Here is a 26,559-nt window from a genome sequence, read left to right as displayed (position 1 = left end):
TAAAAAATAAAAGCCCCCTGTGACTGCCATGTGGAGTACAGGCTGTATAAAAACAAGATTGAAAGATAGGCTAGTTTGGGGATTTTGCAGAGATTCAGGCAAGGGATGCCCAGCCTTAAAGGCAATGAAAATTAAGCAGGATCCATTTCAAAGTCAGAGTCACTAGACTGTGTTGCTAGAATGAATGGGACCTCCAATAAAATGGGGAGATGGGACAAGGAAAAAGGGGGATTAAGGTAACCATTATGCTGAAATGAGGAAAACCCAGATGGTACCTACTAGACACATGAGGGGATCTCAGGAAGACAGTTCAACATGACTTGGTGTCTTAGCTCAACGGCTGAAGTCATAAAGCTAGGCATCACTTTCATCTAAACTAGTGGCTTTCAGGACGCCTGGGTGGCTCAGTGGTTGAGTATCTGCCTTCGGATCAGGTTGTGATCCCGGGATCCTGGGATCAAGTCCCACATAGGGCTCCCCATGGGGGGACCCAGCTTCTCCCTCTGCCTATGTTTCTGCCTCTCTTTCTGTGTCTCTCATGAGTAAATAAATAAAATCTTAAAAAAAATAAATCAGTGGCTTTCAACTAAAAAACACAACTCCTAAAAAACTACATGTGATCCATACATAGTTACATCAGCTAGTTCACAAAGAAACAAGCCTGAAACAAAGGTTTCTTGAAAAGATGTAACTCTTACGATATGTGATACCCCTTGATATTTTATTTGAAAAAAAAAAAAAGGGTCAAGGCCAACTCATAGGTTACCACCCATAGTTTGTAAATACAATGATCTAGACCAAGGCTAATGAATGCAGTAGCCCCCAACCACATAGACAAGTAGTATAAATATAATAATATAAATATAGATATATACTTATAGTATATTTATATGTAATAAATATGCCTATATTCTATAATATAAATGATACAGTATAACTATTTAAATGTAAATGAATTAAGACAAATACAATTTAAAATTCAGTTCCTTATTCGCACTAGTCACATTCCAAATAGTCAGTAGCCATCTATGGCTAGTGGCCACCATACTAGACACTAAGGCTATAGAATATTTCCATCATTTCAAAAAAAAGATTTTATAAAGATTGTGTTTATTTATTCATGAGAGACAGAGAGAGAGAGAGAGAGAGAGAGGCAGAGACACAGGCAGAGGGAGAAGCAGGCTCCATGCAGGGAAGCCTGACATGGGACTCGATCCCGGGTCTCCAGGATCATGCCCTGGGCTGAAGGCAGTGCTAAACCACTGAGCCACCTGGGCTGCCCCATTTCAGAAAATTGTATTGGACAGCACAGGTGGCAATGCTTTGAATTGCAAGGCTCCATGAGATAAGCTTGGAAGAAAGTGTAAATAGAGAGGAAAAGAAGGCTGAAGACCAAGGCCAGAGGCCCCCTAGCAAGTGAGGTCTGGGAGAAGTGCTGGGGCCAGTGAAGGAGACTGAAAAGGAGAAAGCAATGAGGAGGGGGAAATGCAAAAGAGTGTGCTGTTAAGAAGTCAAGAAAAGAACATGCTTCTAGAAAGAAGAGGTGCTCAATCAAGCCAGGTACCAATAAGAGGTTAAGTAAGTTAAGATAAATTCAAAACCATAGAGTTGCCAAGAAAGAGGCCATAGTGTCCTACTTGGGAGAAGTCAGTAGACTGGCTGGGATGGAAACTCCCACCACTAAAACGTCCTCTGTGACTTTTTCTTGGTAAACAGATTTATTAAGGTATAAATGGCATGCCATAAACTACACATTTTAAGGCATACAACCACAAGGACACCATCCGTGCAATCAACATAATGGACACATTCAATTCCTTCAGAAGTATCTTCATGCCCTTTGGCAATCCCTCTCTCCTCCCTCTGCTCTTCTTATTCCCAGGAAAACTCTGTCACTATTAAATTAACTTGCATTTTCTAGAGTTTTATACAAATGGAACCATAATACTACATACTTTTTAGTCTTCTATTTTTGGGGTTTCTTTCATTCAACATAATTATTTTGAGATTCAGCAAAATTTTAATTGCACATTTATTTTTATTATTATTATTATTATTATTATTATTATTACTAAGTAGCATTTTGTTGTATTGGAGTACCAGTTTGTTTATCCACTCACCTGTTGATGGAAATTTGGGTTGTTTTCAGTATAGGGCTATTATAAACAAAGTTGTTTAAAATATCCATGTAAATCTCTGTATGGAACATGCTTTGATTTCTTTTGGGTAAATATCTAGGATTAGGATGGCTGAACTGCTGATTTATTTGTTTGTCTTTATGGCAATATCACTCTGTCTTCTAAGTATAGGTTTACAAGTCCTAAAATCAGGTAATGTTAGTCTGCCATCTTTGTTGATACATATTGTTTTGGCTATTCTAAGTCCTTTAAATTTCCTTAAGAATTTTAGTCAATTCATTATTTTATACAAAACAAAAACAAACAAAAAACGCTGCTGGGATTTTGGTTGAGACTGCATTGAATTTATAAATCACTCTGTGGTAAAGACAATGAATGTTCTCAGCAACATTTTATAGTTCTCAGTGTACATCTTTTGTCATATTTATTCCTAAATGTTTAATATTGTTGATGTCACTATAAGTGGTACATTTTTATTTCCAATCATTGCCAGCAATAGATTTTCATATATCTACCTCCTATTCTGCAAGCTTGTTGAACTCACTTGTTAGTTCTAGCACCTTTCTGTAGACCTTTTGCAGATGTTCTTTCTAGAGTTTAGGGATTTCCCTTCTATTCCTAGGTTGGCTGAGAATTTTTAACCAGGAATAGGGAGATTTATCAATTTTATTGTTCTTTTCAGAGAATGAGCTTTTCTTTCACGGATTTTCTTTATTGGTTTTCTTTTTTATATTCACAGATTTCTGCTTTCATTTTCATTCTTCACCTTACTCTGAGTTTAATTTGTTCCTTTTTTTCCTAGTTCCCAGGATAGATTCTAAAGTCATTTGAAACCTTTCCCAATATAGACAGTGTTATATATTCACCTCTAAGCACTGCTTTGGATGCATCTCACAAATTTTGATATAATGAGTTTTCACTTCATTCATTTTGAAATAGTTTCCAATTTCACATTTGATTCCTTCTTTGGCCTAGCAGTTATTTAGAAATGTATCAGTTAGTTTCCAGATATTCAGGGATTTTTCCAGACACCCTTCTGTTACTGATTTCTAACTTAATTCCATTATTTAAAGAATGTACTTTGTATGACTTTAATCTTTTAAAATTTGAGACTTGCTTTGTGGCCTAGAACATGTCTATCTTGGTAAATATTCCATGTGCATTTATGTTCTGTGTGCCTATAATTATAGGCTAACTTCGGGTCTTTTACCACTGCATTTATTCGGCATCTTGCCATGTGACTTGTACACATACAGAACATGTCAAAAGAAGGGATGAATAAAGTGTCTCCCAAGATGCAATATTTCCACAAGAAAATGATTCCCTAATCACAAAAGACATGATCTTTTGTGACACTAAAAAAAAAAAAGGCATTTATGACTCTTTTTCGACCTTTGAATCCCCAGTTGAAAGGAGGAGCGAGAACGGATGCAAACTCCCTAGTGGACATGGGTTGAATATTAGGATCTGGCACTGGTTGTGCTCAATCCAAACAAAACAAAGGGAATCAACATTTGCTGGAGGCCTTTTCTGTGTAGCCTATTTATATATATTGCCATATTTGATCTAATGTAGTTTTATCACCTCCATTTTACACATGAGAAAAAAAATGGATGTCTAGTTCACTATAAGTCATTGTCTGAGGTCACAAAGCAAATATTTGAATCCAGGTCTCTTGAAGCCAATTGAGCTCAATAAATGGGTACCAAGCCCCCAGCATGTGCCAGATACTACACTACTTGCTGGGATGCAGAGGAAGGGAGAGGCCCTGGCCCAAAAGGGGCTCCCAGGCTAGCATGAAACAGGCTGTCGGTGTATGACACCAGTCACAATGCTAAGTGTGTATATGAGTGCTCCCTGGGCAGATGGATGGTGCACACTACCCCTGCCCAGCCCAGGCCTGGGACCACTCCTGCCTCTCCCACTCTGCCTCTCCTGGTGGATGACAGGCTAAAAGAAGGTCATGATTCCAAGAAACTGAAAGATGAGAAGCTCTGTGTCAATACAAGGAATCCAGAATCTGGAATCACTGCTCTGGGGTGTCAGCCCAGCTTCCTCTCCCTCCTTCTCTTCTCCTTCTCCCTCCTTAAGGGTACATCTTTTATCAGCTGAACATACCTCTACTAGTGTCTAAGATCTGGCCATTCTAGTTTCCTAATGTTTGAAATAGTATTTCAGCTAACTGCTGGAATGTTACAAAGGCAAACAGGCATTGCTCTGACCCATCATTTCAAGACCACTGGCAACTATTTTTTAGGTCACCTCAGCAGCTTTTGTCCAAATGCTCTTCCTAATGCTCCCCGAGATCCCCAGTCTGCAACCCTGAGGGAGGCCTCACCCAGTTGCAACATTCCTGCGGGCTACCAAGGGCCAGGTTGTGCTCAACTGGGCAGGGTGCCAAGCCGCAGCTGGACAAATAGCCTCACACAGTGGCCTTTAATAAAAGGCTGGGGCCCTATGTCCCCAGGACCATGAGTTGTATGGAAGGGACCATGTGTCCCCAGGACTGTGAATTGTATAGTGACACAAGAAGCAGAAAGACAAAAGATAATGATCTTGGGTTATAAACACCAAGAGGGCCCTTTGAAACAAATGCCTAAAAAGATCTAAGATGGGTCCATTCCTACATGGAGTGAGTTGCCCTCTGCACACACACAGCAGGAAGCAGTGTAGCCATGTGGTTAAGAGTGGGACTTGGGAACCAGGGGACCAGGTTCAAATGATGCACCAGGTTGTGCATCATTTAAGGGCTAATTATTTTCTCTATGGCTCAGTTTTTCTCACCATGAACTGAGAGTGATGATAATGAAGCAGAACCTCAAGGTTGGTGTATCTAATAGTTTTATGAATTAAAAGCTGTGAGAAGCTTGGGAAGATGCTTGGGCCACAGAGAGCACCGTGAAAGTGCTTTCTGCCATCTTCATCATCATCGAGACTATACTGATTAAGAATATTTCCAGTCTGTACAAATCCTAATCAAGAACACTAAGGAAAATGTAGCCATCCCATCCTCCCCCCACATACACACCACCACCACACACAGTCATGTAGAAAAGGTTTGACAATTGAGGCAGATGAGAAGTACGTTGTGTGACATCCAGCAGGACCAAAGTGCTCAGGTCAGGGGGTAACATCAGGCTGTAAGCAAAACAAGTGTTTCCTGGAAGAAGCTGTTGGTGACCCCAGCCAAGTACGTGTTTTTCCCTCTGTGGCTGTGGGTTTCCCCTGCTTCAGGCAACAAGGCTGTAATTGTTGAGAAAATCCACACTAGCCTCTCTCATCCTGCCTGGGCTGGGGTCTCAGTTCCCATTGGCACCTTCCTCAAAGATTCCTGCCTTCGACTGTCCTCCCTGAGATCTGACCACAGCCTACCAGCCACTGCAGAGCCACTACCACGGCACAACCCCCTTCTCAAAAGGCTACAAAGGAGTATTTGCTCTTCACATCATGAAGTGTTCAAAATAGACTTGAAAACATTCCTCCAGGGGCACCTGGGTGGCTCAGTGATTGAGCATCTGCCTTTGGCTCAGGTCGTGATCCCGGAGTCCCAGGGTTGAGTCTCACGTTGGGCTTCCTGAAGGGAGCCTGCTTCTCCCTCTGCCTCTGTCTCTGCCTCTCTCTGTCTCTCATGAATAAATAAATAAAATATTTTTAAAAAGTTCCTCAGTGGCATTTCCTAACCACCTACCTCCCTCTTTCATACACGCACATGCATACTCAGAGAGTCACACACTCACACTCAGGCACACTCACACTCTGAGGTGCACACACATTCACACACTCAAATAGGCACACTCAGGCACACATATGCCACACGTGCAGCAGCAAACATGCCACCTCCCACCTCCTTTAGCTCTTCCTTCTCCTTCTGACTCCTCTGAGTCTTTGACTATGGCCTGTATCACACTGCAGGGGAAATCCTTACCCTTCCCTTCACCTAACTATTCTCCCTTAAAACAATGGAAAAATGTGTCACTTAATAAACACCTTTTTTTAAGATTTTATTTATTTGACAGAGAGAGAGAGAGAGAGAGCGCACATGCAGGAGGAGCAGCAGAGGTAGATGGAGAAGCAGACTCCCTGCTGAGCAGGGAGCCCAATGTGGGACTCAATCCCAGGACCCCAGGATCATAACCTGAGCCAAAGGCAGACACTTAACCTACTGAGCCACCCAGGTACCCCCCCCAATAAGCACCTTTCTAAATGACCCTGGGCACCTACCCCCGACCTCTCAGTTCTAGGCACTATTTTTGTATCTGAGAATGCTCTGCATTCACTTTTTTACCCATGAACTCACCTAGGGACTAGTGTCCCCCACAGTATGTACCTTCTATTTTGTTTAGGATAATGCCATGCTCTCATGGGCACTGAATTCCTGTCTGGGGTTCAGATAACTCATACTTATGGGCACCTTTTATGTGACAAGCATTTTGGGCATTTTCATGGACTGCTTCATTTAATCATTACAACTGTCTTGTAACACAGGCTCAGAGAGGTTGCGAGGTTTCCCCAAGGTCACATAGCTACTGAATGGTCAGACCAAGATTCAAACCCTATTTATATAAAGCCGTAAGAAATTTGGACTCACTACCTGGGAGCAGATGGTACAATTCCCTCTCTCTGTACCATGATACCCAGGGGGGAAACTTTTTTTTTTATTAAGCAACCAAGACAGGTAATTTTAGTCTAATTACAAAACAAACTAAAATGACTTGAAATGTGTGTGATAAACACAGCAATCCTTTAATGTTTACATATGGGGGAAGGGCTGGCCAGATATGGAAAGGACTGTGCTTTACAGGTAATCTCTGGAAATCTTTCCCCAGAGCAGGAACCTTCCTTCCTTTCTGCTCATAGTCTCTTTCCAACGCATAAACACCTCAAAAGCCCAAGTTGCTGCCTTCTACTCTAACTTATAAATTAGAAAAGAAGAAAAAGAGGAGGGAAGATGGAGCAAAAAGGGGAGAAAGAGAGGAGAAAAGGAAGAAGAGAGGGAAGCCAGAGTGTTGACCTTTCTGCTCAGCCAGCGCGGACTCCTCAAGGCTCCCCCACCACAGCGTGCTCCTGCTCAGGTCTCTTCATTGGACACTGCTAAGGACAACTTTTCCTTCCTTCCTTCCTTCCTTCCTTCCTTCCTTCCTTCCTTCCTTCCTTCCTTCCTCCCTCCCTCCCTCCCTCCCTCCCTTCCTCCTTTCCTTTCTTCCTTTCTCTTTCCTTTCTGCCTACTTGCTTGCTTTCAGTTATTGACTTTATTGAGGAATAATTTATGAGCAATAAATGTGAGAGTTCCTAGACTCAATTCCTGTGTGTGTGTGTGTGTGTGTGTGTGTGTGTGTAGGCTTCCCCACATCAACAAGCAATTCTGACACCAGTAGGGTGAATCCAAGAATTCAATGTAATTCCAGCACTATCCACCTGGTGGTAACATCAGAGTCGACAGGTAAAGGTTTCCATCCCACAAAGAAGGCCCTCTACTTCAGACGCCAATCCCAAATCTAGGCTGTTAACCTGTGCTTCTGACAGACCGACTATGAACCAGAAGTTCCCACAACCCCCTCCTTGGATTTGATTAATTTGCTAGAATTGCTTCCAGAACTCAGGAAAACCCATTTGCTCACCAGATTACCAATATATTACAAAGGATATTAAAGGATATGAGTCAATAGCCAGATAGAGAAATACATGGGGTAAGATCCTGAACAAAAGAATTGTCCTCATGGAGCTTGGAGGCCAGCACAGTAGCACATGGAAGCATCCTAGTTCCCCAGCATGGAAACTCTCCGAACCCTGTCCTTGTAACAGAAGCTTCACTACTAAGCATGATTGATTAACTCACTGGCCATTGGCTCAATCTCTAGCCCCTCTTCCATCTCTGGAAATCAGGGGGTAAAACTGAAAGTTCAAACCTTAGAGTCATGGTTGGTTCCCCTGGCAACCAGCCCCCATCCTTCGGTGCTTTGCAAAAATCATTTCATTAACTAAACCCAGTTGTGGTAGAAAGGGGCTTGTTAGAAATAACAATTTGACCTTTATGGCTCTGAAGCTTTTCAGGAACTGAGGGCAAGAGCCCGCGTACTATAAAAAAAAAAATGTACCCATTGCTCTTATGGCTCAGGACATTCTGAGGGTTTGGAGAGTTGTGCATCAGGAACTGTGAAGGAGGAATAGAATGCGTATGAGAAACATATTTTGATCATCTGAATGACCAAATATATATATTTCTTATAAATCACAATATCACAAAACTGCTTCTATTTAAAGGTCAAATCATTTCCATCACTCCCCTAAATTTCTCATCTCCCTTTATAGCTCATCCTCCCTCTGTCCCAGCCCAATTTTCTGTCACTACAGTTTGCACTTTATGTAACTGGAATTATTCATCACATTCTCTTTTTGCCTGGCTTACTTCGTTCCAATACTGTTTCTGAGACTCACCAATATTGTTGTGTGTGTTAGTCCTGCAGTCTTTTAAATTGCTGACTAGTGTTCCATTGTAAAGATCTATCACGACATGTTTACCCATGCAACTGCTGATGGACATTTAGGTTGTTTCAAGTTTTGGACTATGGTAAATGAAGCTACATTGAATATCCATGTGCAAGTGTTTGCGTGGTCATATTTTTTCTTCCCTTTGGGTAAATATCTAGCAGTGCCATGGCAGAGCTGTGTAATGTATGTTTAACTTTTTATGAAGCCCCCAAATAGTTTTCTAAAGTGGTCGTACCATTTTACATTCCTGCCAACAGGGGAGGAGGGTCCTTGGTGTTCTACATCCTTGCTAACACTTGGTGTTGTCAATCTTTTTAATTTTGGCCATTCTAGCAGGTGTGTATAGTGAGAAAATACTCCTCTTTTCCTTCCTTTCCCTTCCCTTCCCTTCCCTTCCCTTCCCTTCCCTTCCCTTCCCTTCCCTTCCCTTCCCTTCCCTTCCCTTCCCTTCTCTTACCTTCCCTTCCATTCCCTCCCCTCCCCTCCCCTCCCCTTCCCCTCTTCCTCTCTTTCTTTCTTCTCTCTTTTTCTTTTAAGGAGGTTGCTTACTCTCCTCCACATTCTCTTTGTAAGTCTCTGACTTTCTCCCGTCACTCCCTTTTGTCACCCACTTACTTCTGCCCCATGACCTGCTGATGGAATGGAAGCATTCTCCAAAGCTTGGTTCCCAGCCTCCTGAAGGCACTCTCAGCCAACCATTTCCTCATACTCTCAGGTCTCCTTTCTGTCATTCCCCATGAGATCCAGGTCTGCATTTCCTGTTTCTCCCAGAGGTCTCCATAGGGATGTGACATAGGCACATCAGTCTCAAAATGACCAAAAGTGAACTCACTGTTACCTATCCCTGCTTCAAACCTGTCCCTCATCCAAAGGAATTCACATTTTTTATTATTGTGTCCTGAATGAATCAACACATAGATCTCATTTACCTGCAAATTAGTCTATAAGTTTAATGCAGTACCAACTGATATATAAATATTCAAGAAGAGTCAAGATATTTTTAATAAGAAAATTGTGGGTTCACCTGGCCCTTGCTAAGAACAAATTATAAAGCCCTGGCAAGGGGCACCTGGGTAGCTCAGTCGGTTAAACGTTGGCTCAGGTTTTGATCTCAGGGTCCTGGGATTGAGCCCCACATCGGGCTCCCTGAGCAGTGGGGGGCCTGCTTCTCCCTCTGTCCCTCCACTCCCCTTACCCCCACTCATGCTCTTTCTCTCTCTCTCAAATAAATAAAATATTTAAAATAAAATAAATCCCTGGCAGTTGTGACAGTGTGTGGTGATAGACAAACAGCCAGAAGTTAAGTCCTGCATATTATGAAAATCTGATATACAACACCAGATGATTACATATCAGTGAGGGTAAGGACAGATTGTTCAATAAATGGTGCTGGAGCAACACAGCAAATGTAAAATTAGATCTCTATTTCACACCATACACAAAAATAAGTTCAAGATGATTTAAATATCTGAGTGTAAAAAGTAAAAGTGAAAAGTTTTAGAACAAAATATAAGAAGATTATCTTTTTTTCTTAGAGAGAGAGAGTGTGTGTGTGTGTGTGTGTGTGTGTGTGTGTGGCTGGGTGGGGGAGATCGAAGGAAAGGGAGACAGAGAATCTTAAAAAGTCTCCGTGCCCAGGGTAGAGTTGACCCTGAGATCGTGACCTGAGCTGAAATCAAGAGCCAGGGACTTAACGAGCTGAGCCACCCAAGTGCCCCAAGGAGACTATCTTTGACACAGGAGTAGTGAAAGATTTCTTAAGCACAAATCTTTTAAAAGCATAAGCTATAGAGGATGTCACTGGTAAATCTGATTTCAATTAAATGGTAAACTTCTGTACACAAAAGACAACTCAACCAAAATAAGCTCCACAGTTTTTGAAATATATTTGCAACCTACGTAAAGGTCAAAGGACTGCCATCCATAATATATAAACAACTCTTAAAAATCAATTACAAAAACACAAGTCAAAAGAAAGTAGACAAAGGATTCAAAATGGAAATTCCCAAATTAGGAAATATGAACAGCCAATAAGTACATGGAGAAAAAAATGTGTCCAATCTTACTAGCGAGCAGTCAGGAAACGGTATGTTAAAACAATAAGATACCATCATATTGACAAAAATTTTACAGTTGGGCAATACCGGGTATGAGAATGCTGAGGTCAAAAGAGAATTCTCGTACCCTGCTGGTAGGCATGCAAGCTGATGCAAACATTTAAGAGCAATTCCATTTCTTGGTATATTTCTTGGAGAAACTTTGTACGTGAGCCAAAAGATCAGGAGTTTTTATTGCATCACCATTCATAATGAAGAAAACTGGACACAGCCTAAGTGAGTCTCAGCAGAAGAATGGATATGTACATTAATACATAGGAACACTACACAGCAATGAAAACGAGTGAAGTAGAGTCTCCTATATCAACAGGAACAAATCTCAGAAATCTCATATTGAGCAAAATAAGCAAACTGAAGAAAATTTGCAAAACGTTACTTATACAGCATAAAGCATGCAGGATAATCAACGTGCAGATCTGTCATTCCTGCTTTTAGTTGCAAGAGTCCTAGCCCCCTTTCTTTTCCTAGCATGGCATGTAATACAGGAGGTGCTCACAAAGGTTTACAAAGCAAAGGAATACATGCATGGCCTAATTAAGTCACACAATTGTGGTAGGTAAGTGAAGAAGCAGAGAGAGGAAACACTAGAATCTCTGTGCACTAATTTTGTGTGTGTGTGTGTGTGTGTGTGTGTGTGTGTTAGGCGGATTGTACAAAGTATCAATTGGCCCCAGCTAAGGAGCCTCGGTGTCCATCGAAAGATGAATGGATACAGAAGATGTGGTTTATGTATACAATGGACTATTCCTCAGCCATTAGAAAGGACAGATACGCACCATTTGCTCCGACGTGGATGGAACTGGAGGGTATTATGCTGAGTGAAGTAAGTCAATCGGAGAAGGACAAACATTATATGGTCTCATTTATTTGGGGAATATAAAAAATAGTGAAAGGGAATAAAGGGGAAAGCAGAAAAAATAAGTGGGAAATATCAGAAAGGGAGACAGAACATGAAGACTCCTAACTCTGGGAAACGAACTAGGGGTGGTGGAAGGGGAGGTGAGCGGGGGGGGTGACTGGGTGATGGGCACTGAGGGGGGCACTTGATGGGATGAACACTGGGTGTTATTCTATATGTTGGCAAATTGAACACCAATAAAAAATAAATTTATATTAAAAAAATTGGCCCCAGCTACTGTGGAGGAAGAGCCTAGCGGTTCTCCTTTAAGCACTGGAAAACCAGCCAACCTGGAGGAGCTTGGGGAGACAAGATGCATTTGGGGAAGGGTGGAGCCTACCATGCTTGTGCGCATGCATGCACACTCACACACACAAGCACACATGCACAGAGAGATCAAAGAAGCAATAGAAAGAAAAGAAACATTGCCAGTGACCTCGTGAACCTGACTCAATACAACAGGCAGCCACCTGATTTATGAGAGACTTCTAAGAAAGAAAAAAGCCAAAGCACACTTCTGAAGGGATCTGCCGGCAGCTATGAAAACAGAAGGTCCTTCCTCGCTCCGGAGTTTCTGCCGTGTGGCGCTGTCACGGAGCTCGGCATCTCAGGGCCACGCTCCCCTCGGAGCTCCCGTCCCCCCATCCCTCCTGGGCCCCGTGGCTTTCAGCCTCCACACCCTTCCACCCGCTCCAGCCTGGACCAGAGGCGGCAGATGGACGCTCATTCTGTAATTATCACCGTGGCCAGGCGTCTGGGACCTTTCCCTTGTCCCTCAAAGGGATTTGTCTGCTCCACTCATTGATGGACTGTGCTGCTTTAACAAAGATGGGTCCATCAGAAAGTGGGAAAAGGAGAAACCACAGTGTCTCTGCAAATCACTGCTTTGTGCATAATTAAACCACACTCATGTCATTCCTTCAAGCATTTAGGGTCATTTAAAAAGACAAATGGATAGTATGTGGTAGCCCTTTAATCAGAAGTATTTCCCCACAAAAGGACTTTTTGAAAGATATGCTTAAAACCGTTGCTCGTTGTGTGGTGTCACCAATCACAATAATTATGTAGATCATGCGAGCTCCCGCAAAGGGTGCCCAGCAGAACTCTGGATGCTCAATCTGCTTTTCAAAAAAATATCACCCCTGACCCCCGACGCAGAGTCCAGGGTAGAGAGACAGCAAGTGAAGATTCCAGTCACGTGGTTCAGTGACTTCCCCCATGTACTGTCCCCTCTTTGTCACCCCAATCAATGCACCGGTCACTTCCTTAAAATGCATATTCACAAGGACCAGCTGCTCCAGGTGCTGCGTCTCACTGCCCAATGATAGTAAAACCAAGTCAGCCTACACAACTTTTACAGAGCTAGCTGACACTTCTTCCAAAAAGCCTGACATGTATGCATCAGATATTGTGGGGATCAGGCAAAGCATGATCCGGGGAGGGAAAGAAGAATTTCCAAATGTGCTGAAGTTTAGAGAAGCGAGGGCAATGGAAGGGTAGTACCTGCCTGTTTTAAAAGTGATGGAAACAACTGAGAACCGTTCCAAATGGCAAAATGTACTCGCCCAAAGAACCAGCTAAGCATTTAAAAATCACACTGTAAATTTTTATCAGCTTGCGTATCCAGGTCACACAGGGGGCCAAACATGCAGGCCAAACAGGCAGTGAGTCACCACTGACAAACAGCTCTGGGGTGTCCCCAGCCCCGTGTGATGCCAGGATTTGCTCCTGCCATCTTAGGCACCTGAGCACCACAGGCGCCAATATCACCAGTGAATATTTAACTTTCCCCTTCTTTTGTCAGGGGTTGGGAGGAGTGTTGTTTACCTTTAGAGAGGTTCATCTGCTCACAGTGCACACCAGAACTGATCTTATTTTTTATTATCTTAAAAGAGGTTTATGAATCTGTTATGGGTAAGAGTTTGTGCCTGCTGTCACTATAATCACTGCTGCCAACAGAAAATTCCTGAAGGTCTTAACTGCATCCTGGTTATTTTCTTCTTCCCTTTAACTTAAAACCACTTGACATTGTTTTGTACATTCATTTTCTTGACTATCTGCCTTCAGAGATTAATTTGTTGTGCTGGTGAAAGCAGTCCCATTAATCTATTTTAGAGACTCAGACCACTGCTCTTAGACTAATTATTTTGTACCTAGATTCTAACCTTTATTTGTATGCAGCAGAACAGTTCACCTGCCCTCCTCATAGTCAACTTCACCAGCATCAGCATTCAATTCTTCTTTCACTTACTAATAATTGGCTTCTCAGAACCTGTACACTTAATATTCAGACAATGTAAAATATGACCCACATAAATAATCCCACCACAGTAAATGATCAGTGGAGTAAATCCAGTAAAATTATAATCTCTAACTTTATAATTACTAAAAAAAGCTATAGTAATTTAGGGCCCCATTATCAATGAAGGAGAATATTACTTGCTACAAATACCCAAATTTTGTTGAAATGAATATTTGCTACAAATACCTAAATCGTGTTAAGATGAAATCTTACTGGATTTATGAACTGTGAGATTTGTTTTTGATTATGACTCTCTTGCTAAAGATACAGAAATCCAAAAGTCACGTGTCAAATTACTTTTAACTCGTGTTCTTTCTTCTATCTGGATAAGTCCAAATGCAAGAAGAGAATGTGGAGTTGTTTATAATTAGGGTTGATTCAGCTTTTTTTCTTTTTAAAGATTTTATTTATTTATTCGTGAGAGAGAGATAAAGAGAGGCAGAGACACAAGCAGAGGGAGAAGCAGGCTCCATGCAGGGAGACTGATGTGGGACTCGATCCCAGGTCCCCAGGATCACGCCCTGCGCTGAAGGCGGCGCTAAACTGCTAAGCCATCGGGGCTGCCTGGTTGATCAGCTTTTAAAACATAATCATTCATTCTGAATTTAATGAAAGAAGAAAAGGCCATAAAATCACAATCAATCATTTGAAAATGCCAGCTGCTTAAAGGTCCACTGTCCTTTAAAGCCTGTACCTCCTCCATCATGTGTTTTTAATTTTTTTTTATTTATTTATGATAGTCACACACAGAGAGAGAGAGAGAGAGAGAGAGGCAGAGGCACAGGCAGAGGGAGAAGCAGGCTCCATACACTGGGAGCCCAACGTGGGATTCGATCCCGGGTCTCCAGGATCGCGCCCTGGGCCAAAGGCAGGCACCAAACCGCTGCGCCACCCAGGGTTCCCCATCATGTGTTTTTTTAAAAAAATAACCATCAGTAATTACTGAGGGAAAAAACATCCAAAGCCAGACCTATGTGGCTCTTCCTATTATACCATCTACTTCTTCTTTCCTTATGTCACAATTATTATTGTCATCAACATTATCATTCTTCTCATGGTCATCCTGCTTCTAAGAGTGTGTAGTAAAAAATTTCACCTTCCCAAAGAGTCTAGTCTTTGCCCTCAGTTCCTGGGAAGCGAGCTCTAAGATCTTGAATGTCTTGCCTGATAAAAGTATCTTTGTTTACTCCAGGGCCTTGGGCCACGCTAGAGAGTCTAACAGTGTGATTTTGGGTGGAGACTTTGGGTCATGTGATATCAGCTCCATATACCAAGGGACTGAAGATGAAAATCAGCCACATGGCAGTCAACCAATCTATGTAGGCAAGTCCCAGTAAAAACTCTGGGCATCGAGGCTCAGGTGAGCTTTCCTAATTGGCAGTACTCTACACATTCTCACATATCATAACTGAATTAACCCTGTACCGGGCTCTACTGAGAGAGGGCAGCTGGAGGCTCTGTGTTTGAACTTGCCTGGCCTCTGTCCCATGTATCCTTCGCTTGGCTGATTTTCATCCATAACCTGTGACTGTAATAAAATGAAATTATGGGTATAGAAACTCTTAGTGAGTGCCATGGGTCCTTCTAGCAAGTTATCAAGTTTGAGTATCACCTTGGTGACCCCTAAATTTACAATTAGTGTCAGAAATGAGTATGGGCTTGTGGACTGTTCCCTAACTCTACAAAGAGTGCTGAATTATGACCAAAAAAGAAATGCAGAGTTTTGGGGCACCTGGGTGGCTCAGTGGTTGAGCATCTGCCTTTAGCTCAGGACATGATCCTGGGCTTCTGGGATTGAGTCACGCATCCAGCTCCCCATGGGAACCCTGCTTCTCCCTCTGCCTATGTCTTGCCTCTCTATGTATGTCTTTCACAAATAAATAAATAAAATCTTTAAAAATAAATAAATGCAGAATTCTGCTCCATGACCGCATGTCTTTGGCAAGCTTACTTAACCCTTCTGGGTTAATTTCCTCAACGAAACAATCTTAACCAAATTTATAAATATTCCAAAGTGGTGCTCGTGCTGACCTAGTAAGAATTCAGAGAAAGGCAGTGAGAAGTAGAGAAGTAGACAGATCACAGGATGTGGACTCAAAAATGGATCTACATGCTAGCTCTGGCACCTCCTGGCTTTTTCTCCCTGGGCAATGGAGGCCTGAGGCATAAAGAGCCTTAAAGAAAGTGTACGAGCAACCAACTGGCAGACTGTGACCAAAATCCTTTTGGTAAAGTTACTCTTGTTTCTGGTTAATAAATCCCAGTCCTTTATTACTTACCTGCCTATTCATGCTAAAACATAAGGCTTTCCTAGTCAATGGCTACAACCACTAGGAATGTCATTTTCGTTGATTCCAGGCTTTCTTTGGAAGGTCCCAATTTTCTCACTCTTCGGAAACATTGTTCTGAAGGTGACAGCTTCCAACAGGTGTATTTCAACTCATTAATCCAGCTCTCTTCCTCAACCCGGCCCCAAATTGCAGTCTTTTTTTTTTTTTTTTTCCAGGAAACCCCATGAGAGCCCAGAAGAACAGGTTATCCTGCATGGAGTCATTCTGACCCATTAAAACGGAGTGAAATGATTACTTCCTTTGTCTTTCTCTAGCAAGTATGGATCCGCTCAATTCACATTCCATTAGGCAATTTGGTAACTAAGAAAACTATGGACTAAGCTGACATCCTGGCATATCTGTCCTTTTATTTCTATTTTAATATCCTTTGAGCACTTACGTCTCCTCAATTAACTTAATTGTGAACTTAGAAGAGACTTTTTTCAATGGATGCCCAGGTTCACTGCTTTATCTAGGCCCTAGATTAGTTATGGGTGCATAGATGTTCAATAAACATTTGTTGAGCAAACGAATAGAAAGAAAATTGCAAAATGGCAAGCCATGTCTCCTCTAGTCACACACACAGTCTTTCTGAGTTATTAATACCCAGTTTATCTTTTCTCTCCACTACAATCAGCTCAGAACAGGAGCTCTGAGCACTTTCATTACTTCCATGTATACATAACTGACCAATATTTTTGTAGGGCAGGTTAAAAATGCTAAATGGAGTGAGAATGATGTGAGCAGGATGAATTGACAATGGCCACCACAAATGTCTGTCAGGACAGTGAGATGCAATCCCCATGACACCATGGCGAAAAAAGGAGATCCCGCTCTCCTCCTGTCAACACGGGAGAACAGCGAAGCACATCTGCCTTTCCACAACCACTGGTCAATTTCTATTTGCAAACCACAATCAGACATCCATTTCCCGCACTGTCATGTGTATGGGACATTCCTATAATCCGAAAGATTATTGGGACCCAATGCCTCTCACCACCTACTCACAGACTTAGTCATCCTGCACAAAACCCTGATGCATATCAACCTACAGGCTCCGATTGCTAAAATGATATGTAATACGATAACCTCTATTTCAAAAATGAAATGCACAGAAAAAAAATATGACATTTATCAGAGAACAATGGCACAGCCATCATTCACTATAAAAAGAGATTTCTAGGTGTCCGTTGACTGGACTGACAACTCCCCTAACAGATGGTAAGACAGATGCCCTCAAACCCATACTATATTCATTTTCTGTCTACCATATCAGTACAGTAGAAGTGCTCCTATGTGATCCTAAGATTTGAAAACCATGCAAAGTAAGAATGAGAAATAGGAAAAGAGGCTCCTCCACAGCCTGGCTAGCTGGCCCCAACACCTCACCTCAGATTTCTATAATGTCCACCAGGCTGTCACTTACTGATCATTCAAATCCAAACATTAACCAAAATTAAATTACTCCTTTTCTTCTTGCATTATATAGAAATATTATTTTTCTACATTTAAATCAGCTCTATTTATCATTATTATAAATCAGCTGATATTAAATCAGCTACATCAGAAATGTCCTTTACTCAAGGGGAAAAAAATTAAAATACCATTCTTACTAATCAGCCACAAATACATTAGTGTGGTGGCCACAGTAATATTTCTGTGTTTTGAAGGGTCCAAGTCAGCAAAGATTTTCACATCAAGAGTCCACAGCTGGGAATATGAATCAAAATGAGAAAATGCAAATTATTTTCTGATTAGCCAGAGTCCCACATAAAATGAGACCATGGACCCAAAGCATATGGCATGCCAAAGAAAATATCACCACTGTGAAATTTGCAAATTCCTTAAAGTGTCCTCTTCAAATTGAAGAATTCAAGAATATCATTATTGGTGAACTGGGGCATTTTTCATTTTTAATATGTAATGGAGAAGTATTACCTTATATCAAACCAAATTCAACTAGCACGAGTCAAGATTTATGTTATGTGCTCTTGTGCATATCCTGGTATCTCCAATTATTAACTATATCACCTTAGGCAAATGACATTGCCCTTTAATGTCTCAAATTTCTTACCTGATAACAATAGTGTAAACTTCACAGCTTTGTTATGAAGAAGAAGAAATAAGTTAATACATGTGATATACTTCGATCGGTTCCTGGCATGTGCTTAGTAATTATTTAGCTACTATTGTTATTATTATTATTATTGTTATTATTATCTCTAAAATTATTATCAGTGCAAATGATTGTTACTCAAACCCAGAGAGGTGATTATTATCTCCATTTTATAGCAGAGAAAATGGAGGCTCAGAGAGGTTGAGAAAATCAAATAATTGTTACTAAAACCCAGAGAGATGGTTTTTACCTTGATTTTATAGAGGAGGGAATGGAGGCTCTGAGAGGTTGAGAAAATCACTTTAAGTCACACACATGTAGTGCTGGTGCTGACATAAGACTCTTGGCTTAAGGGCGCCTAGGTAGCTCAGTCAATTGAGTGTCCAACTCTTGATTTTGGCTCATGTCATGATCTCAGGGTCCTGGGATGGAGCCCTAGGTGGGGTTCCACACTCAGTGAGGAGTCTGCTTGAGGATTTTTCTCTCTCTCCCCTTTTCCCACTCATGTGCACACTCGCTCTTTCTCTCTCTCTGGCTCTCTCTAGAATAAATAAACCTTAAAAAAAAAAAAAAAAAGACTTGCCTTCTTAAAGTCCAGTCTTCCCACCACCCACCCCACCTCTGCATGGAGACTACAAATAAATGTCCCTGAATCAGCAAAGACATCTTCCTTACATTTTTAACTTCAAAGTGACATAAAATTGTATGCAAAATATTTTGATCAAAAAATAGCACCTTCAGAGATGACTACTTTAAAAAGAACATCATTAATTGGTAGTCACTTAGCTGAGATAGGACAAAGTCCTTTAATGTCCTAAATGTCTTTCCAAGTCAAGTAGCTTAGGAAGCCAGGCAGGGAAAAAGAATGAGCACAAGATCAGGTGTCTGAAACTCTGGGTTGAGTCCTCCCTTTGCTCACTGCTATGAGGTTGTAGGAAAAATAACCCAACTTCCTCCTTCAAGTCACCATTGTGAAGATTAAATAAGATAATTCTTGCTACTATAATTGAACTCTAGAGCTTTGGGAAAATAATAAGCTAGGATTTTTATCATCATAACCCAACTGCCAACCTTTTCTGAAATGACCTTTTTAATGGATAGATGAACTTGACTGTAATTCCTTAGCATTTTTCACCATTTCCATTTCTAGAAATCATGAGCTAAAGAAACAGAGATGTTCATACGTAAACGCCTTTCCTTCTTTCTTCTTTTGGAACTCCAAAAAATATTTAAATATCACATCTTTCATCTCTTAAAATTCCTTATAAAAGCCATAAAGAATACTTTTTGTTCTGGAGGAAGCAAGACTCACCATCTTTATTTAACTGTATGGCTGTTAAGAAGTGTGAATATTTTGCTTCCTAGATATTGTAACAACTGGAAAATATTAGGGCTCATGAAAGTCTAGCCTTTCTATCAAAATAACAAAACATGAACTGTCCTGCTAGGAGGAGAAGGGAAGGAGGAGAGAATGTTTGAGTAAATGGCATGCCTATACCTGCCAGTCTGGATCTAGTCTCAGCAGGAACCCTCCCACCCCCACATCACATGTGAATTCAGTGACACAATCTATCACCTTTCTTAACTTTCCTATTGTTCTTGTCTAACCTTTCACAACATTTTAATATAACTCTCCAAAATACCTAATTAATTTAACTCTTATTCCCCCAGACAACTATAAATAAAGAAGCTTTTTTCCAAAAGAGCTCATAGTGAGATCTATTGCCTCCATCCTGTCCTTGCTTCCAGAAAGCCTCTAATCAAACTATCAATTCCTCAAGGAGTTTAGACAGCAAGCAAAGACAAAACAAATCTCTCCAGTAAAAAGAGGTCTAAATAGCAACATTTTGAGTGAGGACTACTTCCTACACACACACACCACTAAAAAAAAAAAAATGGGGTTTGCAACCAGGTCACTCCATAATGAGACCCACCATCGGACAAGCTGTGCTCATGCTACACAATCAGTTTACTGGCTCCTAATACTCATACATAAACACACTGCCAAAAATCAGCAAAGACAGACAAAAACAGAAAGAAGAGATTCAGAGAAAAGAGATAATGCTGAGAGCAGAAAAATCTTAAAAAAAAGAAATTAAACATTTGATTAATATACTCAAAGAGAAAAAATTATAAAATGTGTGAATGAAACAAGAAATACTAAAAAATACAGTGAACAGAGATGAAGAAAGTGCTCTTAAATATTAAAAATAACACAGCTGAGAACTTAAAATAACAAAACTTTAAAAGGCTAGAAAATAAAGTCAGAAGTCTTTCACAAAGTAGAACAAAAACTCAAAGAGATGAACAACAAAAGGAAAAAGATAAAAAAAAATTAGAGGATCCATCCAAAAGATGTAGCACCTAGATAATAGGAGAGCCAGTATTACAGAATACTGAGGAATAAATTGATGAAAAAATAATATTTTTTTAAGAACTGAAAGACATAAATCTTCAAACTAAAAGAGAGTGCAAAGTACCCAGCACATGAGTAATAAAGGACGCACAGTAAAGCATATCGCGGTAAAATTTCAAAGTATGGAGGTAATCTTAAAAGTTAATTGAGGGGGGAAAAATAGGTCACATACAAAGGGCTAAGAATGGCATCAGATTTTGTAATGCTAGAAATAACAAACTAGGATAATGCCTTAAAATTCAGTTTTAATACTGAATTTTGTCCCAGAATTCTATACCATCCCAAATTATTAATCAAAACACATTTTCAAATATGCGAGGATTCAAAAACTTTACCTTCTATGCATCCTTTCCCAAAAAGCTACTGGAGGACATACTTCCCAAAAATGAGGAAGATTGGGATTTAAGAAACAAAGCATCTAACAGGACAGCAGTGAACAGAAATCTTATTACAGTAGCTACTCAGTAGACCCCAAAAATAACTTCACTAGATTGTTGCATAGGGGTGCCAGGAGGAAACTTCTAGGGTAGGGGCATAGTAATAACAGGCTTGAGTATACAGAAAATATACTACATGTTTGACAAAGATATTGAAGAGTTCAACAAAAAATAATAATAAGTACTAGACAAAAATAAAAGAAAAAATAGTATCAATTTCAGGGAAAACAAAGAGCTATATAAAGAAGGATCCATGGTTATATTTCACTGCTTGGCTTAGCAGTGAAAAGTATTTGTTTAAATCATAATACTATAAACCTTGACCACTGATTCAATAAAATACTAGTCAATACCTTTATTAAGGGAATGGAGGGAAATGAATTACTTGGAGAGTGAGAGAGCTATCATATTTCCCCATAAGCCAATAAATGAAAAAAATAAATAAGTAAACAGCAATTGCATATTTAGGAATACAAGAGTAAATAGCAGGAAAACAGCCAAAAATGTTGATGTATAAAACTATATGAATATAATATATAATATAATATATATACCTTTAGGAAAAGGTACTGAGGAAGGGGAAAGGCAATGTTACTTTTTCTTTATAAGCCTAATTGTATTTTGGCTTTCAAAACTATGAATATGTATTACATTAATTTTAAAATATAATAACTTTATAATTTTAAAGTTAATTTTAAAAATATCTATGACTACAAGATGCAATCAACATAAAAGAACACTGGAGATTATAAGAATAAAGCTCAAATAACTAATTTGGCCTCAAGCCAAATGATCACAAAACACCCTAGTCATTTAAATCTTACCCACTCTTGTGAAAGTATGCTTTCTTCTCATTTTGTAATTATATCACTTCAAAAATCAGAAGTCCTATCTCCATTATTTTGATGTTGCAAAAAATATCTTATGGATCTTGTGCCTTCTCTGATTCATCAGAGGAATAAATGAAAAGGAGTTCCTTTACCAATCTTTTCATAACTGATCATGTCCTTAATTTCTACACCATGCTTTCACTCTTTGAGTATACATTAATTGCTTTGGTCTAATCAAACTAATACCCATTTTTATATTAATATTTATCCATTTGATGATAAATATGCAAACAAAGCATAATATTTCTCCTTCCAATAAAGGCAATTTTTCTGAATGACAGATTTCACTTAAAGCTTCTTAAAGATGCATATCTATATACTAAAAGAATATATTCTCCAGTTATAAATCTAACACCTTTACTAAAATGATTTCCAACCCTCTCACAATTACCTTTGAATTTGGCTTTTAGGAATAATTGAGTGATGGGCATTTAAGGAGGGCACTTGATATAATGAACACTGGGTGCTATAACCAAATGATGAATCACTAAATTCTACCCCTGAAACTAGTATACATTATATGTTAACTAAATTGAATTTAAATAAAGAATTAAAAAAAAACAAGCAACACATCCAATTCCATTAGTTTTTTTTATAAATTTATTTTTTATTGGTGTTCAATTTGCCAACATATAGAATAACACCCAGTGCTCATCTCATCAAGTGCCCACCTCAGTGCCTGTCACCCAGTCACCCCCACCCCCCACCCACCCCCCTAGTTCGTTTCCCAGAGTTAGGAGTCTTTCATGTTCTGTCTCCCTTTCTGATATTTCCCACTCATTTTTTCTCCTTTCCCCTTTATTCCCTTTCACTATTTTTTATATTCCCCAAATGAATGAGACCATATAATGTTTGTCCTTCTCCGATTGACTTATTTCACTCAGCATAGTGAGTTCCATCCATGTCAAAGCAAATCCAATTCCATTAGTTTTAAGTCTTCCTGAACCAGGTATGCTTGGGCATACATTTAAGGAAGTTAATACCAGTCAAGCATTGCACTTCACTTACGGGATAATAACTACTACTTAGTATATACATAACTGAAGCATATACTGTTGTTTAGCTTTAAAAATACACAAAGTGGTTTCATAAAAACTAATGCAAACATGGCATTTAGGAAAAGCAATCTGTTTACCTCTGTTGGTTTGTAGCAGTCTACAAGAGCTTCCTAGAATAAAATACACAGAAAGAAAGTTTGATTATTTTAAAATTCAGTATCATTTTAAAAGTGAAATTAAAAATCATTTTCATTTTATCTTTATGGTAGTATTCTAAACTTGATAAATCCAGATTTCATGTCAACAATCTAGAATCACACTTTGTTTCAGCACCTGTTGGATCATCTTGAAGATACCAAAAGTTGTACCTTCCTATGCAGAAGTGCCTTGCACTCTTCAGAACACACACTCACACCTTTCCTTTGGCCTATTAACATGGTTAATAATAAACTGTATATGCTTAAATTGAGACAGCTTGTGGGAAATGGTAGTAATCACCCTGGACACAGAAAGCAGGGGCCTGGCTGTAATTCAACCACAAATCAACTTGTCACACCTCTAGAAGCTTCAGTGTCCTCCCCTGGGAAACCAAAGTGGGTGGCCTACAGTAGGCAAAGCTCTCAATTTTAAAAACACTTTTATATATCATTACATTTTCTACAGAACTGGTACCTGCTTTATTTTTTCAACTTTCATAACTAGATCCTATCATGTCCCAACTAAATTTACCATCAAGAAGTAATCATTAAGCTGAGACGGTTCGCCACAAGAGGGACACTAGTAATTATTAACATGTTGATCACATTAATACATTAAAATGTGCCCTTTAATTGCCTTTAGAGATCACTTGTCATTTGCGATAACCAACAGTCATTAACAGTAATTATCAGTGAACATTAAGAACAGTGACAGGTCAAAAGTTAATTGGTTTTAGAAACTCCCAAATGTAGATTTTAAAATGATAGATTTGACCTCCCATGGGAAGAGAAATAAATGTTGTATTGCTCTAAACTAAGGAAACATCTCAACATCCGTTGTTGTACTGGAATGCTACCAGGTGAACATACTCTAATAAAATGTCTTTTATTATGTTGTAAACAATCTTATCTAGAAATTGATTTCATACATGACATAATCCACAACTGTGAGACTAGAGTCCTGGACTTGGGTACTCCAGTTCTGGCTCAGCACCTCGTCTTCTCATACAGCTGTGGAGCATCACTTCCATTCCTGGCAAATGGATTTCTGGAGGCAGAACCAGCTCTTCTTCCAAGAAGACGTAGCTACAGAAGCTCATATTCATTAGGTGGTTTGAGAACTGACTGTAGTCAAGAACTGCTCTACCATCAGAGAGGCAGTGCATGAGAACAGATACCTAGCACTACATTGCTTTCCTCTCAGCAAACTGCCATTGCTCAAGTCCTGGTAGTAACACCACAACAGGGCAGGATCAGTGTATGCCAGACTTGGAGATCCAAGTGGATTCAAGCATCCATGACTGGCAAGTTCTAGATCTTGAAAGCTGCTTACCCGTAATTTTAAAGCTCTCTCTTCTTCGCTGTCTGCATCAAGTAGATCATCAATGTCAATTTCTACTTCTGGCATTTCTTCTTCCTGGTTGGGTGGGGTGGGGGGGCAAATGGGAAGGCATTCTATTTAGTGAGAAATCATATTGCACCAAAACGATTTAACTTAAATAAATGACTACATCATCAATGAAGGGGGGGGGGAATCAACAATTAGGGGGAAGGAGAGACCAAAAGTAAGAGGAAGGAAAGAAGGAGAATGGGAAGAGTAAGAGAAAGAGAGAGGGGAGAAAGGGGAGCCAGGAAAAAAGAGGAAGATGGGGGGTGGGGTAAGTGGAAGGAAGGAGGGGGGGAAGGAAGGGAGGGGGAAGAGGGAGCAAAGGAGATTTTTTAAGAGTCATGAAGCAGTAGAAATTAATATTTCAAAGATGGAAATTTCCCACATTCTGGTAGAAAACTACAATTATTAATATACCATGGGACTCAGCAGATTATATAAAGAACAGTGAGAGTTGCAGTTTCCTACCCAACTTCTACCCTTAGCGTGGTGGCTTTGACCCCAGTTCCTGACATAGAGCTTCTAAATGCCTTAGGAAATTCTGAATTTCCCCAGGGAAATTTCCTGGCTGGTAGGAACATCTTTAGTCCTTTTTCTTTTTCAAAGATTTTATTCATTTTTTCATGAGAGACACACACACAGAGAGAAAGGCAGAAACATAGGAGAGGGAGAAGCAAGCTCCATGAAGGGAGCCCAATGTGGGACTTGATCCCGGAGTCCCGGGATCACGCCCTGAGCTGAAGGCAGAGGCCCAACCACTGAGCCACCCAGGCGTCCTGGAACATCTTTAATCCTAATGAGATGACTCTTGGTGGGCTTCTAGGGGCTGGTCATAAGAAAAACCAAACCATGATTAATAGCTTAGAACTTTCCACCATACCCCTGCCCCTCCTTCCTGGAAGGAGAGAGGGGCTGGAAATGGAGGTGGGTATAGATGTGGCCTCTATCCAGGCTGAGGTTGCTGGAAGGATCCCAAGGCTGCACTCTGTGATCAGGATGCTGCAAAAGACCACACTGGATGTGCATGTCCTTCCCTCCCTCCACGGGTACAGCTTCCCTGACTGCCACCCCTGACCCCCATCCATGCTGGTGCTCTGTCACTCTATACTGCCTGTGCCCCACTTCCTATTTTTGTGTGTATGTGAAATCCCGGATAAAAGGAGAGTCATTTAGGAAGCCACAAACAGATGGTGGTACAGCTCTCAAGGGTCTACCAGACTTTCCACAGTGAAAGGACAGGTGGGGACTGAAACACCAACAAAGAAACCACTAGACTATAAAACAGCCAGCAGCCCACAAACACAGACCACAGCTGGGGACCTGCAGTGTGGACGGAACCTGCAGGGAACCTCCCCAAGCCAGTAAATGTCAAAGTAATCCCATTGGTCCCTGGAGCAGAGCCCAGCACACACTGGGGGTGTAAATGTGGTTAGAGATTAATTCTGTGGATTAATCCACAGCACATTGTGGCTTTAACAACTACCATAAAAGACCAAAACACCCACAACCAGTTTTAGCTGGTTCTAGAAAAGCTAAGCAAAAGAGATAAACCCACAAGTTCCTATCGAAATGATCTATATAGAATCCTCCTCAGTTTCTCCACTCCTCCCCCAAAACAGTCCTTTGGCTTTGGCCATTAATATTTGAGGTGGACACAAGGTATATATTTAAGTCAAGGTTATTAATGTACTTGAACACAGGAAGTGGGACATAGAACCAGCTCAAGGAATCACAGCCAAGGGAAGCTTGGCATCTGCTATTCCTCAATACAATAAGTAAAGAACGTTCTCCTCAGAACAGTGCAGCGATGGGTCTCCCTTCAAACATTCAGCTTTGATGCCCTG

General features: G+C 40.4%; 1 protein-coding gene across 1 annotated transcript in view; it reads right to left on the bottom strand.

Moving 5' to 3' along the window:
- PPP1R14C (protein phosphatase 1 regulatory inhibitor subunit 14C) overlaps positions 1 to 26,559 on the bottom strand; it is an 86,675-nt gene that overhangs the window by 5,470 nt on the left and 54,646 nt on the right. Inside the window, exons 2-3 of the mRNA XM_055310938.1 lie at positions 24,662 to 24,745; positions 23,269 to 23,301 (exon numbers count right to left, since the gene is read on the bottom strand). Of these exons, the coding sequence (XP_055166913.1) occupies positions 23,269 to 23,301; positions 24,662 to 24,745 (117 nt within the window). The remainder of the gene's footprint in view (positions 1 to 23,268; positions 23,302 to 24,661; positions 24,746 to 26,559) is intronic.

Source organism: Nyctereutes procyonoides, unplaced genomic scaffold, assembly GCF_905146905.1.
Source record: "Nyctereutes procyonoides isolate TBG_1078 unplaced genomic scaffold, NYPRO_anot_genome, whole genome shotgun sequence".
NCBI lineage: Eukaryota > Metazoa > Chordata > Mammalia > Carnivora > Canidae > Nyctereutes > Nyctereutes procyonoides.
The sequence above is the reverse complement of the archived record's forward strand: the minus strand, read 5'-3'. Positions and strand labels throughout refer to the sequence as shown.